General features: G+C 34.1%; 2 protein-coding genes across 3 annotated transcripts; one reads left to right on the top strand and one right to left on the bottom strand.

Moving 5' to 3' along the window:
* The first annotated feature begins 351 nt into the window (after positions 1-351).
* LOC147385961 (L10-interacting MYB domain-containing protein-like) lies at positions 352-3,935 on the top strand. 2 transcript variants are annotated; one of them, XM_086423970.1, is made up of 3 exons: positions 352-903; positions 2,722-3,045; positions 3,131-3,935. In XM_086423970.1, the coding sequence occupies exons 2-3, from the start codon at positions 2,722-2,724 to the stop codon at positions 3,764-3,766; spliced, it is 960 nt and encodes a 319-aa protein (XP_086280096.1). In that variant the 5' UTR covers positions 352-903; the 3' UTR covers positions 3,767-3,935. The 2 variants fall into 2 exon arrangements, with proteins under 2 accessions (XP_086280096.1, XP_086280095.1); XM_086423969.1 differs by lacking the exon at positions 352-903 and having other exon boundaries at positions 2,604-3,045.
* Positions 3,936-6,891: 2,956 nt separating this feature from the next.
* On the bottom strand, positions 6,892-11,163 carry LOC147385960 (glucomannan 4-beta-mannosyltransferase 9-like). The gene is made up of 9 exons (XM_086423665.1): positions 10,969-11,163; positions 10,766-10,864; positions 10,277-10,529; positions 9,176-9,286; positions 8,778-8,914; positions 8,597-8,710; positions 8,279-8,478; positions 7,241-7,435; positions 6,892-7,091 (listed from the first exon to the last, which is right to left on the bottom strand). The coding sequence occupies exons 1-9, from the start codon at positions 11,146-11,148 to the stop codon at positions 6,926-6,928; spliced, it is 1,455 nt and encodes a 484-aa protein (XP_086279791.1). The 5' UTR covers positions 11,149-11,163; the 3' UTR covers positions 6,892-6,925.
* Positions 11,164-17,184: the final 6,021 nt, after the last annotated feature.

Here is a 17,184-nt window from a genome sequence, read left to right as displayed (position 1 = left end):
ATAAAATACTGGACAAATTGAGCATGTTGCAAGGAATAATCCAAATATACCAAACACCCTATAATAATAAATGTCAATTTCATGCGAGTAGATTTGATTTTACAAGATTTCCTTACTTTTACATTTGAGACCTCCACACACACACACACACACACACCAAAAAAACAAAAAAAAAATCCAAATCCTTACTCATATAAAAGGTTAAATCCAAGGTTGGCTTAGTGGCAAAACGAACCTTGATAAGCTCCTCAGGAAGTGTAGGTCAAGTGTTCGAAACCCCAATAAATCCACAATTACAAAAAAACAAAAAAAAAAAACCTACAAAATCCATAATTACAAACAATAAGCGACTGTTTGTTACCGCTTCAAAACGCGGCTTTCATTGCGTTTGCGGTGAAAAGCTGCGGTTTCACTCGTAATTACCGTTTGTTAAAAACGGCGTTTAAAATCTGCGTTTCATAATTGCGTTTGGAAACGCAAATTAGAGAAGCTCGGTTGAGACGCTTTTGTAATCGCGTTTGCGGGGGAATAAAACACCGAATAAACGGTTGAGGTGAAAATACGATTTTGCCCCTGCCCCTTTACTCTATTCTCTTCGACATAACCTTCGACAGATCTCTCTCGATCTCGCCTCTCTCTCGATCTCACCTCTCTCTCTCTCTCTCTCTCTATCACACCTCTCTCTCTATCTCACGGTCTCTCTCTCTATCACACCTCTCTCTCTCTCTCTATCTCACGGTCTCTCACACAGCTGCGCACGGTTGTTCGGCCTCAATCTTGCACAGATCTGTCCGCCGCGAAGCACTCTCTCTCTCTGTCGAGCCACGCACAGATCTACGTTTAGCCGGAGTTCCACCTCGTCTCATCTCTCTCGACAAACAGCGGAATCAAACCGAACTTGTGGTTCGATTTTTCTAACCCTATAAACATGGAAGTTTCTGATTTTTTTTTTTAAATTTTAGGGGCTACTTTGATTATAGTTGTGATAATTATTTTGTGCAAATTTCATCTCTTCTCCCTCGACAAACAGTTGCTTCAAACGAGATTTTTGGTTCCATTTTTATAACCCTATAAACATTGAAATTTCTGAAATTTTTTTACCAATTTTAGGGTCTAGTTGATTATAATTTTATTATTTAAACAAATTTCATAATTTTTTTTTTATCAATTTTATTCAATTTGGTTAGATTTTTCTAACCATCTAAACATGGATCAGAATTTTTTTTATATCAATTTTAGGGTATAATTGATTATAGTTTTGTGCAAATTTCATAATTTTTTTTCATCAATTTTATTTAATTTGGTTTGATTTTTCTAACCCTATAAACATGAAAATTTCAAAAAAAATTTATCAATTTTAGGGTCTACGTGATTATAGTTTTGTTATTTAAGCAAATTTCAGAATTTTTTTTTTTTTATCAATTTGGTTCGATTTTTCTAACCATCTAAACATGGAAATTTCAGAATTTTATTTTTATCAATTTTAGGGTCTAATTGATTATAGTTTTGTGCAAGTTTCAGAATTTTTTTTTATCAATTTTATTTAATTGGGTTTGATTTTTCTAAACGTATAAACATGGAAATTTCATATGGGTGTGTTTATTATTAATGGTAGCATTATTTACATATGGGTGTGTGTTTATTATTAATGGTAGCATTATTTACATATGGGTGTGTGTGTGTTTATTATTAATGGTAGCATTATTTACATATGGGTGTGTGTGTCATCAACTTTTATTCAACTATGACTGCAATTTGTTGGATAAAACTCTTGATTCTTTGTGCAAGAATCCATCGTCCTTAAGTTCCTCAACTTCATCTTCAATTTCTTGAAAAAGGTTATATTCTACCTAAAATTCTATTGCCTTAAAAAATCATTATTATTTGTGAGGTAAAGTAGGTGAATATCAAGATTAAAAAAAAAATTGTAGGTTGAAGGTGGCTAACTTTACCTTTGAAAATTGGGAAGGGATGACTGGTTTTGGTGAGAACTAGAATGGTTTTGTTTGGTTTGGGACAATGAAAATGAAGGCATACATCTGATGCACATAAGGTCTTGACCTGGCTCCTCAAATCAAACCATCGAATAATCATCGAGATTCACTTCACATTAGACATGATCTTAAATGTCATCAGTATTATCACTTTATAGCTTGAAGACATCATCATGCCTAAATCTATATCTTGGATGACTCATCATCATAGCTTTAATAAATTTAAATGGGGAGGTTGTCTTCCTGATATTGAAAACATTCTTTTGTTCTTCTATGGAAATGACTTTCAGAACATGGCCATGTTAAATGGGTAGCATTATTTACATATGACTGTGTTGAGTTTTAAAGTTTGAATATTTGAATCATGAATGCTTTTCTTTATCTTACACACGCACACACACACATCAATTACTGTACTCTGTACAGTCAAAGATTGAGAACACAGGGATCCCTCACCGTGGGACTGAGAACTGTGCGTTCTTCCGGCTATCTATAGGATAGCCTGACATTGCCTCCTGGTTTCTCTCTTTGATTATACATTGTGCAAAAATCAAAATATATATGGAATCCATCACCGTGGGACTGAAAACAGTATTTTTATTGTTTTACTTATTTCGTTATTTTTTTTGTTTGTGAACTAAAGATTTTACAAAAGATTGATGATGAGATTGAAGTAGAATATGACATGTTTTGTTCCATGCACTACTGTTGTTATTACCATTGACAGATGGAAGATAACAATTCAAAAAGTGCGAAAGCAGATTGGACACCCAAACAACATGAAGTTTGGGTCGAGATATGCTATGAATTAGTTAAAAAGGGGAGGAGACCACATAAAGTACTTGATAAGATCGGATATGAAACATTGGTGAAAGAGTTTAAAAGGATAACTGGCGTTTACTATGATAGAGGGCAAATGAAAAACAAGTGGGATAGACAAAAAGGACTTTGGGGACGTTGGAATAAGATTTGCACAAATACTGGCGTCTCTTATAATGTTGAGACGGGTATATTAGATGCAAGTGAGGATTGGTGGGATGGGTGGTTAGAGGTATATATTTTTTTTACTTCTTTATTTCATTATTTAAATTTTTTTATTTCTTTTATATATAATTTAGAATTTTTATTTTTTAAAGCATCATCCAAAAGATGCAATATTTCGATCGAAACCTTTGATGTTTGCGAAGCAATTAGATGTAATCTTTGGAGGTACATATGCTACTGGTAGCCGGATGTGGTCGCCTGCATCTGGTACAATGCCATCTACATCAGTAAACCAACCAGATAATCTTGGGGATGATCTAGAAGATGTCATGGAGACCTTGCCCCCAGAGTCTCAGACACCTCTAGACTTTACTCTTGATGATGCTGATGAGTTAGGGGATGATGCTACCGCTACTGTACCCCCACCCACAGATCCTGTTCGACGCAGAAGTGGCGATACTCTACAATCTCAGGGTCGTAGGCAGAAGGTGACTCCTGCTATGCTAATTGGCCAATCATTGGTGAAGCTCGTAGATGCAGTTAACAATCAGACATCTGCTTCTATCAATCAGACATCTGTTAAGAAAGGCACTATTCAAGAGTCAATCGACCTCTTAGACCAGCTAACAGAGATAACCCCCAACAGTGATCTCTATCATTTTGCGTTAAAGATGTTTATGAAAAACAAGCAATTCAGAGAGATTTTTTGTGGGTTACGATCAACAGATATTCGTCTTAGGTGGTTAGAGAGCGAGATGACTGATTATCTGGCTGGGAGAGATTGTTAGACATTTTTTCATGTTATTTTTATGTTATGTTAGTTTTGGGATGCACCTATAGGGTGCAATATACTTGGTTACTTTTATATTTATGTCGGTTTGATGATGCACCTATAGGGTGCAATATACATTGGTTACTTTTTGCATTAATATGATGTAATATACTATGTTAGATGGATATGTTAATTTTTGTTAGACATATATTATATTTTCCTATAGATGGATATTATTTGCACTATTGGATGTTTATTGTGATTAATATTGTGGATAATGAGTTTTGTTGTATGTGGTGGATATCATTTTATTGTGTATTGTAAGTTGGGTGTATATACAACTAATATGGATCCATAAACAGGTCAAATGGATTCAGATGTTGATAGCACAAATACTGTTGATACTGCTGATACCATGGATTCAAATGATGATACCAATAATAGTGTTGGGTCAAGTGTTTTAAATTTAGGCACGAGAGGAGCCATCCTAGGTTCTTTATTTTATTGTGCGAATGTCTTAGATAGGGAGGAACATTGTAATTGTCCATTCAAAGGGATTGACTTTGTGCGAAAAACACTGAATGATAATACGATGTGCCACGCATTGTTTAGAATGGAAAGTCATGTATTTGTGAATCTATGTTCTATTCTTGAGGAACGGGGTCTGCTAAAGATGCAACGATATATTACTATTCAGGAACAAGTAGCGATGTTCCTATTGATAATAGGACATAATCAAGGACAAAGAGTAATTGCAGATCGTTTTGTTCATTCACTTGAAACGGTTAGCAAGTATTTCAACATAGTTCTTTTGGCGATTGTGAACTTGTCAATGTCCTTGATTGTACCTCCCGACCTCAATGAAGTCTCTCCGCACATCCGTAACAATCCTCGTTTTTGGCCATATTTTAAGGTAATTTCTCATATACATACACTTTAAGTATATTTATTTTATTAATGTTTATAGATTAATATAATTAAAAAATATGTAGGGTTGTATTGGAGCGATAGACGGAACACATATTAGTGCATTTGTACCAATAGCAGACCAAATGCAATATCGAGGACATAAGGGACTCACGCAAAATATAATGGCAACATGTTCGTTTGACATGTTGTTCACTCATGTGGTGGTTGGTTGGGAAGGATCGGCTAATGATTCACGGGTCTTCCTTGAGACATTGAATACTCCCAATTTAAATTTTCCATATCCTCCACCAGGTCTGTATTTAAAAGTTTGTCAATTATATATATTTATATTCAAGATTAGGCAATATAAATTTTTTTTTGATAATAGGTAAATACTATCTGGTAGATGCTGGGTACCCGCTCATGGAAGGTTATCTCGCACCTTACCGAGGTGTTCGATACCATCTACAAGACTATCGGAGGTCACGGGCAAATGGTCGACAAGAAATGTTCAATCATTTACATTCATCACTTCGGAATGTAATCGAACGAACATTTGGGGTTTTGAAGGCAAAATGGCCTATCTTGAAGATGATGCGTTCCTATAATTTGGACAAACAACGAAACATTGTCGTGGCCTGCATGGCATTGCACAATTTTATCAGAAAACATGCAATTGCCGATGAAGAATTTATTCGATTCGAGGAAGAAGGGGCAATGGAAGAGGAAGAAGACAGGATCATTGATCAAGAGTATCCAGTTCCCCCATCAGTAGGTTGTCAGAGTCAACAAACAATGAAAATGCATAGGGATTCAATAGCTGATGCCATTTTTACTGGCAATCATTGATGCATTTTCATATTAATTTTTTTTTACTTTGTATTGTAATTATAAATACTGTTCTTCGATGTTGGAATAAAGATTATAATATTTTTAATTATATTTCGAAGATTCTATGCTTATTTATTTATGTTCTTTGTGTATGATGAATAGCATTGATGGCAAATTATACGTATCCACCATGTTGTTCATGTGGTCGAGTGATGACATTAATCACAGCTAAAACAAAAGAAAATTATGGGAGGATGTTTTATAGGTGTCCATCTTGGCAGGTAATATGATATTGATATTAATATTGGGTGCATATTTATATTTGGTGAGACTGATATTAATTCATGTGTTATTTTACTTTATAGAGACATGCAGGGTCTTTTGTGTGGGCAGATGAAGTTGACATTATCAATGATAATGTTCCTCAAGATAAAGTAACAAAGTCAAATAAGAAGAATGAAAAATATATTTTGTATGTATTTGTTGGATGTATATTTTTCATGTTTTTATTTATTTCAATTTTACTTATTATATTAACTATGATTATTATGTTTAAATGATGTCGGAATGTAAATTAGAAGTTATGTGGATGTGTTATGTATATATGATGTGATGTGGATATGTTATGTATATATGATGTAATGTGAATGTTGAATTGCGTATTATGCAGGTATTTTGTTTATAGGAAAATTTCATATGTCCATTTTTAAGAGGAGATGCTGCCGAAATTTCTGTAGAATTATAAAATTTTCTATAATTTTTTTTTTGAATTATAAATATTTTAAAATTAATAAAATTATTTTTAAAAGTTTTTATATAATTTTATTATATTTATATATATTTAGTGTAATTATATATTTATAAGGGTATTCTGGTAATTTTTTATGCATTTTGAGTGTTCCATCAACCTTAAGGGTATTCTGGTCATTTTACCCTAAACAGCAGATTCTAGAAGCTGTATCAAACAATAATGACCAGATTCTGCTCAACAGCACAGCACTTTCACGAAGCTGTAACAAACAAGCTTTTCAGTGTTTCAGCTTCTGACAGCAGATTCTGACAGCAGATTCTGACAGCAGAAGCTGACAGCAGATTCAGGCAGCTGAATCAAACGGGGCCTAAATCTAAACATGTTTAAACAATCTACTTCTTGTCAAAACCAAAATATTGCTTATACATTCACATAACAAACCTTTCTGATCTTTCTTTAAGTTCGTATAGTTTTCCTTGAATATTCACAGATAATTCTTTGAGAGCCATTAGACAAGCGCTTCTCCTCAACATAAACAAAATGACCAACTTTTTGTTTTCTTTCGAGCTAACAAAGTAGTAAAAAATGGGAGAAAATGTTGCTAAAATATCACTAATATACGACAACACTGATGAAAGGCATAGACATTATGGGAAGAATACCAAAGGATCAAGGCCTTAGGTCCTAGTACGAGTAAGGGATAAAGGTGCCAACATAACCAAACCCCACAATGAAGAACGCAATTGCTTGTAGGTATAGGTATATGAAGTAATGGTTCTTCCCAAAAGCAACATCATAGCAAGCACAAAAGAAGAGATAAGCTCCGACCCCGAGCTCCAATAGGTGGAACCTGTCGATGTTTAAATCAGATCTATATATATGTACTATTAATGGGTCCTTCTATCTATGAAATTCAGACGACTGCAATATCAAAGGAGGGGTTGCAGTTTTTTTTATTATATTTGTAGAGAATTTTGCTTCTTGTTTGAGAAATTGTACCTTTCTCCAATCCTCATTCGAGTTTTCTTGGGTGCTTTGGTATCTGGTTTGGTCTTGAGAGCATCACCTAATTTTTCAGTAACAATCCATTCATTTACTCTCCCTGCTTCGAACAGACCGATGAACGTCGCCTTAGTTCGATGCAAAGACATGACATTCTCGAATAGGATCCAGAAAAGCAACAAGTGGAGGGACCTACAATATAAGATTATCAAATATAGAAAAATTAAGAGAAAGTTCAACAACTTAAACATAGGCTTTATTTGGTCTAGTTTTGATTTCAATATAAGTGCTTATGTGCAAACACTTCTCTTTAAATCACTTTGAGAAACACCATTTTGACATCAATAATGCGTTTAGTGAGTCCTCAAAGAAGCCTTTTTTGAAGTTATGGGGTTTTGTGGAAAACAGCTTCTATGGACATTATAGTTATATACTAAAATTTTTTGGAGTTTCGATTACTATCTTAAAACCCTAGAAACGTTTTCGATGGTATTTTAATCATTAACTTACAAAGTATGAACATTTTGTTAAAAGAAGAAGTCAAAAGTGGATTTGGACAACTTCAACTTTTAACTTAATTCTCGATTCTGGAATTTTACAGAAATTTAAAATCTGATATATAAACCCAAAAAATATTTTTCAGTGGTGGGAAGTAAAAAAGGTGTGTGGGTAAATTACCATTTCGTGCATTGCATATGGCATAATTCCAATTTCGGCATAGTGTCCATTTTAATTCTCAAAACATGTTTTCCAGCAAGATTGTCACATTTATAATTAGCGATCTCTCATAAAATACATAAATATCTGCAATCTCGCCGTTAAAAATATCAAGAACATTTGATTTTAAAATTACATGCGATCTCACTGATTATAAAAATGACGATCTCGCTTGGAAAACATGTTTCGGGAAATAAAATGAACAGTGTAGTGGAATCGGAAATTTGTCAAAAGTTGTGCAAGCTATCAGAATTTTCTCAAACCATGGGAAGAATTCGGGTTTTTGGATTGAAGGATGAAATAGTTAGGATAACAAACCTTGGAGTTCCAACAGCATTGAGAAGGGTAATAATAGAGGGGATATAAACAGCACCCCACTTTGGAATCTCCACTTCGGGCACCAAAACAGTTGTAGGAATTACCACACAGTAAAAAACAAAGGTGACAACATGAGCTACAATCTTCCGTACAAAGAAGAAGCTGTATATCACATAACACTTCTTCCACAGTGAAACTCTCTGCAGTAAAAACAACACTAAAAAGATAAATTAACAACTAATTCCTATTTATTTATTTATTTTTATTTTAAAATAAAATTAAAGGAAATGTAATTGAAGGTAAAAAAAAATTACTGACCTTATTTCTTACAATATCTATGGCCATTTTCCTAAACAAATTAGCGGGCCCACAAGACCATCGATGCTGTTGATATCGGTATGCTTTCAAAGTACTTGGTAGTTCATTTTTCACCTGATTTCATATTATATGGGTACACGTGTCATATAGCCATTGGATTTAAAATAAAGGGCTATAATACCTTGAGAGCGCCAACATAAACGAATTTCCAGCCCTTGAGACTGGCGCGTACGGCCAGATCCATGTCCTCCACTGTTGTCCGGTCCTTCCACCCTCCAGCCTCTTCAAGAGCCGCAATTCTCCATACTCCAGCAGTTCCTGTGTTTGAGAGAAAATAAAATTAAGAAAAGAAGTCAGATAAACAAAAGCTTCTTCCAGGGTGAGAAATTTTTTTCACCCATAAAAGTCAAATTCAGGATTTCATGAAATATTGATTTACCAAGTGCACTATGTCTCATAAATTGAGATTATTCTCGATTTACAAAAATACCCACATTGAAGCAGATATTCTGCAATAATTTGGGATTCTAAATTAATATTTTGTTGAGGATAATAATTCTCGTGAGTCTAATGATTTACCATTGAAACCAAAGAAAGCGTAGGTGGATGACCCAACTTCTTGCTCCACCGTGAAATGGTAATTCAGTGACATCTCTTGCATTCTTGTCATTAAGCACTCATCCGAGTTCACTACAAAATCACCCATGAAAATACTAGTTAAAACGTATAGATTTTTCTAACTTCAAACAAATATCGTTAGGAGTGGTGGCCAGTGTTATTATTTGTGAAACTTGATGTTAGTAGTCGAGAAAGAATATTTTTCATCATTTAACATAGGGGAGATGCCAGTTGAATTCGATAGGGGGATAACAACCCCACTGCTAGAAAGATTGGGGTTCTGGGACGAAGTCTTCAAAGAAAAAAATTTCAATAATATTTAAATAATAACACTTGTATTATGTAAAATATTAGTTATGTTCGAGGATATATATTTTATTTTTGAGTGAAAGGATATGATATGTAATTGTGAATTTTCTTTTCATAGTGGAATTAATATGATTTGTAGACGTACTTCAATCTTATGGGAATCACATAAAATTTGTGTATTTTTATATGTGATTGTATTTTATTTTTTTTCTTCTCCTTTCGACATTGCTTTCGTTTTTCTTAATTTTCAAGACCTTCATAAAAAATAAAAAAAAAGGGGAGAGACATTGAGTTTATCTTTATCGGAACCAACTTCCACCCGTAAATAATTGCAAACAATGAAAATAAATGATACACAACGTACGGCAGAGATGCTATGAGTCAAACCACGTTTGATGTTCTGCAGCCGTGTTATCAGAAAATGACAGACCTGCCCCCAAAATCTTTTACTGTCTGTAGTTGATGGACACGTGGTTTATTTTTGTTGAGTGGAGTAGATTTAGTGTGGACCCAAGAAAACATGTGTGCCAGCAGAGACGACTTGTCCCAGTTGTGGGCCCATAGATTTTTTACAGGTGGCACAACTAGAGAGAAAACAACAACAACGACCAGAATTAACGAAACCGAAAGGCACAGAGAGACATAAAAGAACACGGACACCCCTCTTTCGAGTTTCGACTCCAACAATAATAAAACTGTATTTTAATAAGCTTTTAATGTCAGCCATTAATGGCGGAAATTAAGAGATTTTACCAAACTTCCAACGAGCTTGAACGAGACCAATGTCAGGGTTGTGTACGAGGAAAGGGATGGTACGCCATAGGAAATCGGGTTCCGGTTGGAAATCAGCATCGAAAATGACTACATAATCGCATTGTTTTACGTAGCTGTGTTTCATCCCTTCTTTAAGAGCTCCTGCTTTGTACCCATTTCTGTTGTCCCTGATCTCGTACTTGATATTAATGCCCTTCCTTGCCCATCTTTGGCATTCTAGCTCCACCAAATCCTGCGTCTCCAATTTAAAAAGATAGGAAAAAAAAAAAAAAACCCAATTCAGAGATACCAAGTATTTTAATGGAAAAGAAAAAAAGAGAGGAAAACCCAGATCAGAAAACCAACAATTTCGCTAGTTGAGTTCGTCTGTAAAGTGGGTAGAAAAATCCAGATAAAAAATCTCACCAAACTAATAATAAAAAAAAAGAAGAAGCAAGTTTGAGGATGGTTTCGATGTAATGTGAAGACCTTGATGGTTGGGTCTGTGGAATCATCGAGCACTTGAATTATAATTCGATCAGATGGCCATGAAAGACCACATGCAGCTCCAATGGAGAGCTGATAAACCTGTATCAAACGCACAAGAACCACAAAAATTATCAAATTTTATTAGGAAAAAAATAAAAATAAAATAGAGCAACTAAGAACAAAGAGGAACAGAGTAAAAGAACCTCTTTTTCGTTGTACATTGGGATTTGCACGAGAACCATGGGATAAGCAGAATTGCCCATCTCCAAATCGTCTCTAATGGGCTCCCATTTGTAACATTTCTCTGGTTTTTGACCAAACAGTTTCACAAAAACGATAACTATGCCCATGTAAACCCTCTCGATGAGCAACATAACGGACATGGCTAAGCACACAACGACTAATAGTTTCAGAAGAGGAATGATTAATGGTACTTTGATTTGGTACCAACTTAATCCAAGTTTCTCTGTAATGTCGACTGTCGTCCCTTGGAATGCTTCAGGAAGAAGAGTTGTCGAAGAAAGTTGATCCATTTGTTCCTCTTTAGAAAAAACAGAGCAGAACACAGAAGCACGAAATTCAAAAATGGGACTAGGAGACTTAAAAAGGCACCACTTAGCGAAAAGAACACGAATCTTTCTTGTCCTTTCGATCGATTTTCTGTGAAAATTTACTTCTCTGTTACGCAACAATGGGGGTAGAGCTGGATTGTCAGTCAATCCCACAAGAGTAGAAGAAAAACCCTGTTCAGATCTCACTGCTTTAAGCCCAAAATTATCAACAAAACAAGAATTGTAAGAAAAGCAATTTAAAACTAGATAAAAGAATTAAACCACTCTCTCCCCTCTCTTCATTAAGCTCCTCTCCTCCCTTTCAATTGTACAGATTGAGGCGTTTACTTCTCTCCAGCTGAAGAAAAACAGAGAAGTTTTTATATATCTCTAGAGTAGGGAGGGAGGAATGGGGGAGAGGATGAGAAAGATAGGTTCTCTTGTGGATTTGGTTTCTTAGTTTTTTTGTTTCTACTTGCTTTCTTCGTTTTAAGTAATATTTTGCAGTTTTAAAGTAGCAGAGATCCCAATTGATCCAAGCGAATAAACCGGTGTCAGATCACGGCCGAATTCCAATCTGACACCTTTTTAGCTCTTTTTTTTTCCCCTTGTAGACTTAATTAGAACCAATTTATATATTAAATTATGACCATATTTTTAAAAGAGAGATTTACTGGGCAGACCCATCAGTTACAATTTTATTACAAAAACTCCCTTACTTTATAAGTTTATTACTTTATGAATCATGCTGACATGGCTAACTTTGTAAGATTTCAAATCATTTTGAGCTTGCTTTATCAAATTAGAAAGCGAACAAATAAGACTTCTAAGTTTCATGGAAAAAAAATTAAGATTCAAAAGAAAAAAACAAAAAAACATTTTTGAGCTTGATTGTGAGTGTTAAAAATGGATGGCTATCAAACTCTCAAATTTAAAATTAAAATTCAACAATGAACTTTTTTATTTTTCAAATTTATTTTTTTAGAGTTCTTATGATTTTATCCTTTATGATTTTGTGACATCAGATCATGTTTTTTGATGCCACAAAATGATGGAGTAAGAATCCACTTCAAGGTATGTTGAGTAACAAATTAATCTCATAAATTTGAATTTTATAATGTGGATCACCACTCTAGGGTTTGCTCGTAACAAACTTCATAAAGTGAGATTTTTGTAATAAAAATGCAACAGTTGGGTTTGTTAGGTAAATCTCTCTTTTTAAAATTAATTTGAGATGAATCTAACGAGTCATAGCCACATCATTCTTCAACTCGACTCAAAGATTGAGTTAACCCTTTTTCTCTCTTCTTCTTCTTCAAGTTTTTTATTCCTTTGTTATTTCTTTCTGATTTACTTCATTAAAACACAAAAAGTCAAGATCGTTCACATTACCACACTGAAGACAATATCAATACAATTGGGTATATTCAATGCAACATAATATCCTCATCCCACACCTCAAAATATTCAACCTAAAGAAGAATTCTACAAAATAAAATAAAAATTTTAAAAAAGATATTTTTAAATGTTAATTAATCAATCTTGATGACCAATCGAATGATTATCTAAAAAGATTAGTTTTAGGGATATCAATGGGTCATATTTAGTTCAGTTCCTAAGCTATTTAGTCAAGGTGGCAATATTAACATAACTCACGAACACGACATGAAATTAATGGGTTTGAGTTTTAATAGTGTTGACCCGTCTAATACAATTATTAAATTAATAGCATTTGGGTTAAAGATGTCAACCCACTTAACCTGTTTTGAAACGTTTAGCGATTTTGTCATTAACGTGTCATTTTAAATCATGAAACATGGAGGTATCTTAAATATCAACTATTATTTAAGAATTTACTAAATTACTTATTTTTTATAGAATTCCGTAAAACTTTTTTATAATACATTTTAAAAATATTGAAGTACATTATCTAAATTACATTAACTCTAAAATGTATATATCATATAAAAAATAAATCGGTTCATGATACCCACAAGTGCCATCAAGTAAAACCTAACAGTTTTAGTTCCCTTCAATTCGATTTCATTGTAAAACGGAGTCTAATTGGTTCCAATAAAATGGAAACTAGAATTAGGGTTTTTTCGATTTCAGATCCAGTTAAGTGGATACTCATTGACATCCATAAATAGTTTTGTCAATTGGGAATATCCTCAATACACATGAATTTGTGTTATCGGGCCATCCGAATTATATGAAATCCTAGATTGACTTTTGTGTGAGTAAATTTTTTTTTATAAAAACAGACTATCATCTCATTTGACATTAATATGAAGAGATGACTAGGATGAGTTATGTGCCCATTTGATCAAAAATGCATCGTACCACATATTTTTGGGCCCACTGATTTCATGAATGTTTGACTACTTTATGTGTTGATCTTTAGCTACAAAAAAAAAAGAGAGATCAGCTTTCATTTTGAGCACATATCATGGGCACACGTTAAAATGTAATAAATACACCTTAGGAACAATCAAGTTGAGGGCTTTCTGATAAAAAAAAAGATTTGTTTAAGGGCGTTTTCAGTACAAAACAAAATTTCCCAAGTGTATTTATTGCACTTTAGGGCACACGTTAACAAGACCTTATCTGTGGTAAAACATTGGTTGGTGGGCCCATATTAGTTACCACGTGGTGTTTTTAGAAGTGTGTTACCGATTCTACAATGACTACGATGTCCTTTAATTAATTTAACTCAGCTTCCCATGATTTGATGAGAATACTATTAATCTATTATTAAAGTATCATTAACTACATTCATATATTTAATTCATGCAATTTTTAACCATTGAATTTGATATTAATTGTTACCACTCAAATGGATATCTAAAACCCTCTAATCAATCTGATTTTAACGTGTAAGGAAACCAAAGTATAGAAAACTCGTATTGGAGATTGTTGATCAATTTGTTGACTTAATATTATTCGATTTCGAGGTGATTATACCCTTGTACTCATATAATTCAATAAAATCCCTTTATTGGGTCAACTCAGAAAATCATTGGATCAACTTAATCGAGTCAGTTCAAAAATAATTCAATTTGGGTCAAAACCTAGACCGTAGACACGTGTTTTTTTTTTTTTTGGGAGAAAAAAGATTAAATATTTTTTAATATATTAAAATTATCTAAATAGTTATTTATTTTAAAATAATAAAACTATTTAAATATTTACAAAATGAATATGTTTTCGTTTTTGTTTGAATTACCTGAGTTGAGTTTTTTGAGATGAAGAAAAAGTCACAAGTTGGCATCTTGACTCCACTAGGTAGACGTTAAAATTAGAGTCGTGATAATATGACTTGTCAAGGTGGCATACTCAAATGACTCCATGACGTGACAAGTTCAAGTACCATAAATATGTATGCCTCGGGATATGCAATTCTCTGGAATACACTTTTTCATAGGGGTGCAACTCGGTTCGGGTTGGTTCGGGTTAGAACAAAATTAGAACCGAACCGATCAAGATCGGTTCCATTATATAAGAACCAAAACCGAACCGAATTCTTTCAGAACCGAACCAATCCAAACCGATCTTAATTCGGTTTGGTTCGGTTCGGTTCGGTTTTATGGGTTGGTCGTCAATCGCAGCCGAGAGAGAGATAGAGATGGAGGGAAACCTGTCGTCGGTCGCAGCCTCAGGATGCTGCCGCAAGTCTCAGCCGCAGAGAGAGGTCGTAGAGACCAGCCGGTGGCAGGATCTAGCAGCAGGTGGCAGAAACGAGCCGGCGGCAGGATCTGGCAGCAGGTCGCAGAGTCGAGTCGCTGGCAGTCACTGGCAGCAAATCGCAGAGAGAGAGAGAGATGGTGGCACTGGCAGCCGGTGGCACTGGTAGCGGATCGCAGAGACGAGACGAGCGAGCGAGAGAGAGAGAGGTGAGAGAGAGAGACGAGCAAGCGAGAGAGAGATGAGCGAGCAAGAGCGAGAGAGTAGAGATAGAGAGAGTGAGTGAGAGACACGGTGGTACTAACAGACGGTGGCGGTGGCAGACGGTGGCAGATGGTGGCGGTGGCAGCGAGTGGCAGAGCGAGACGAGAGGGACGATCGAGCGAGACAGAGAGAGAGAGAGAGATTACGTTTTATAAAATAATTAAAAATCAAATTTAAATTTAATATTTTATTTTAAATATTATTAATTCGGTTTTCGGGTTGGTTCGGTTTTTTATATTACCTGAACCGAGAACCGAACCGAATTCATCGGTTCTTTATTTTTTAAATCCGAAACCGAACCGAAACCAATTTAAACCGAACCAAACCAATCCAAATCTCACGGTTTGGTTCGGTTCTCGGTTTGAACCGAATTAAGTTGCACCCCTACTTTTTCATGTATCGTGTAAGGGAAGTGCAATCATGTATCCCAAGACATACAGATCTACGATTCCCGAACTTGTCCACATCATTGAGTCATTTGAGTATGCCACCTGATGAGTCATATTATCAGAACTCTTAAAATTATGGGCCAAACATTGGCAATTTGTTTCCTATATTCAGCTAAAGTTGAGACAACTCCCTCTAAAGTCCAAACATTGCTCTTTTGTCTTATAATTAAATTGATTTTGGATACAAAATATCAAAATACTAATTATTTTTAAAATGAAAATATCTTTCATTTATATTAATGAGTGAGTTACAATTTAGTTGTAGATAAAATATAAAAGATATTATAGCATCCAACAATATTGAACTTAAAATCACACATTAAGAATAATGTATCATTTGTACCCTAAAACCTAAAATCATTGTACATTTTGTTAATATTTTTTCACAAATAGGTTCTTAATTAAATCAACAAAATACAAAAGATACCATAGAGTTTATAATGATTTTAAGGAAGATAGCTTATCATGATTTTAAAATTTACATTATAAAAAATAATGCAATAGTATGGGTAGTTTTAACTTTTAAAATAAATAAAATCTTAATGGTTATAGATATTTTATGACCAACACCATTCGGTGCTATAATTATCATTTGTAATTTGTACTTAATTTTTATTATAAAGATGCTTTTTCATTAAAATAAATAAATAATTAGTAACTGAAGAATTTGTAACGAAGATGGAAAAGTAAAGTTGGGAAAGAGTTGTTTAAATTAAAAATATTTTTTAATTCAACCTAAAATGGAGATGGAGATGAATAGTGCATTGGAGACCCTAAAAGTTCAAAATAGCAGTTGGGGGATGAAATATTTTGGAGCCTAAAAAATGGATTCTCCGAACTTCCAGTCCTTTTTCATGATTGAAAACTCCATTTTCCAATATGACAAAAGAGATAGTGAGTATGTTGGAGACCCTTCAAATGACTTTGGCTCTTTAAAACGACAATTGAGAGAGAATGACGATTGGGATGGACTATGCCTTGGAATTGCTCTAAGGAAAGTAACAGGCATCCCGTACAATTGGAATGTTTCATGAGTAAAATTATTTAAAGTATTTTTTTTTTAAATTTTCATTTCGGTTTATTTAGCCAATAGCAGGTGGATAAATTACTAGATCATAGATCTTTTCGAGAAATTTTTTTTTAGAAACTCTACCGATAAATCAAGGTCAAGTTTTGAAGTTGTCTCAATTGACTCACTTAAGTTATGGACCAATTTGCCTCTTATTTATTAATTTACGACCGACTCTGATTTGATTCCAACGCAATTTCTTCCCTAACTAGCTCTCATATAGGCCACCACAACAAGTAGGACAATTAAGATAATTAAAATGGAATTAGGTTACATAGGGTTAAATTATTCATATAATTTATTAAGCGGAAAGCATGGTATCAATCATTGACTAAATTGCTAAGAAAAGAGAAGAGAAGCTTTGGAAAAAGAAGAATAAAAAATAAAAAATAAAAAAGGAAG

This window comes from Akebia trifoliata, chromosome 14, assembly GCF_017979445.1.
Source record: "Akebia trifoliata isolate Shusen 1 chromosome 14, ASM1797944v1, whole genome shotgun sequence".
Classification (NCBI taxonomy): Eukaryota; Viridiplantae; Streptophyta; class Magnoliopsida; order Ranunculales; family Lardizabalaceae; genus Akebia; species Akebia trifoliata.
The sequence above is the reverse complement of the archived record's forward strand: the minus strand, read 5'-3'. Positions and strand labels throughout refer to the sequence as shown.

Bases quoted from the DNA above. Each gene is read 5' to 3' on its own strand.
- LOC147385960 (XM_086423665.1), bottom strand. From the start codon at position 11,148: ATGTCCGTTATGTTGCTCATCGAGAGGGTTTACATGGGCATAGTTATC. The intron at 8,479-8,596 runs GTCAGTAATTTT...TTTTTACTGCAG, and splicing joins TAGATATTGTAAGAAATAAG to AGAGTTTCACTGTGGAAGAA. The intron at 7,092-7,240 runs GTACAATTTCTC...AAACATCGACAG, and splicing joins CGAATGAGGATTGGAGAAAG to GTTCCACCTATTGGAGCTCG.
- LOC147385961 (XM_086423970.1), top strand. From the start codon at position 2,722: ATGGAAGATAACAATTCAAAAAGTGCGAAAGCAGATTGGACACCCAAA. The intron at 3,046-3,130 runs GTATATATTTTT...TATTTTTTAAAG, and splicing joins GGTGGGATGGGTGGTTAGAG to CATCATCCAAAAGATGCAAT.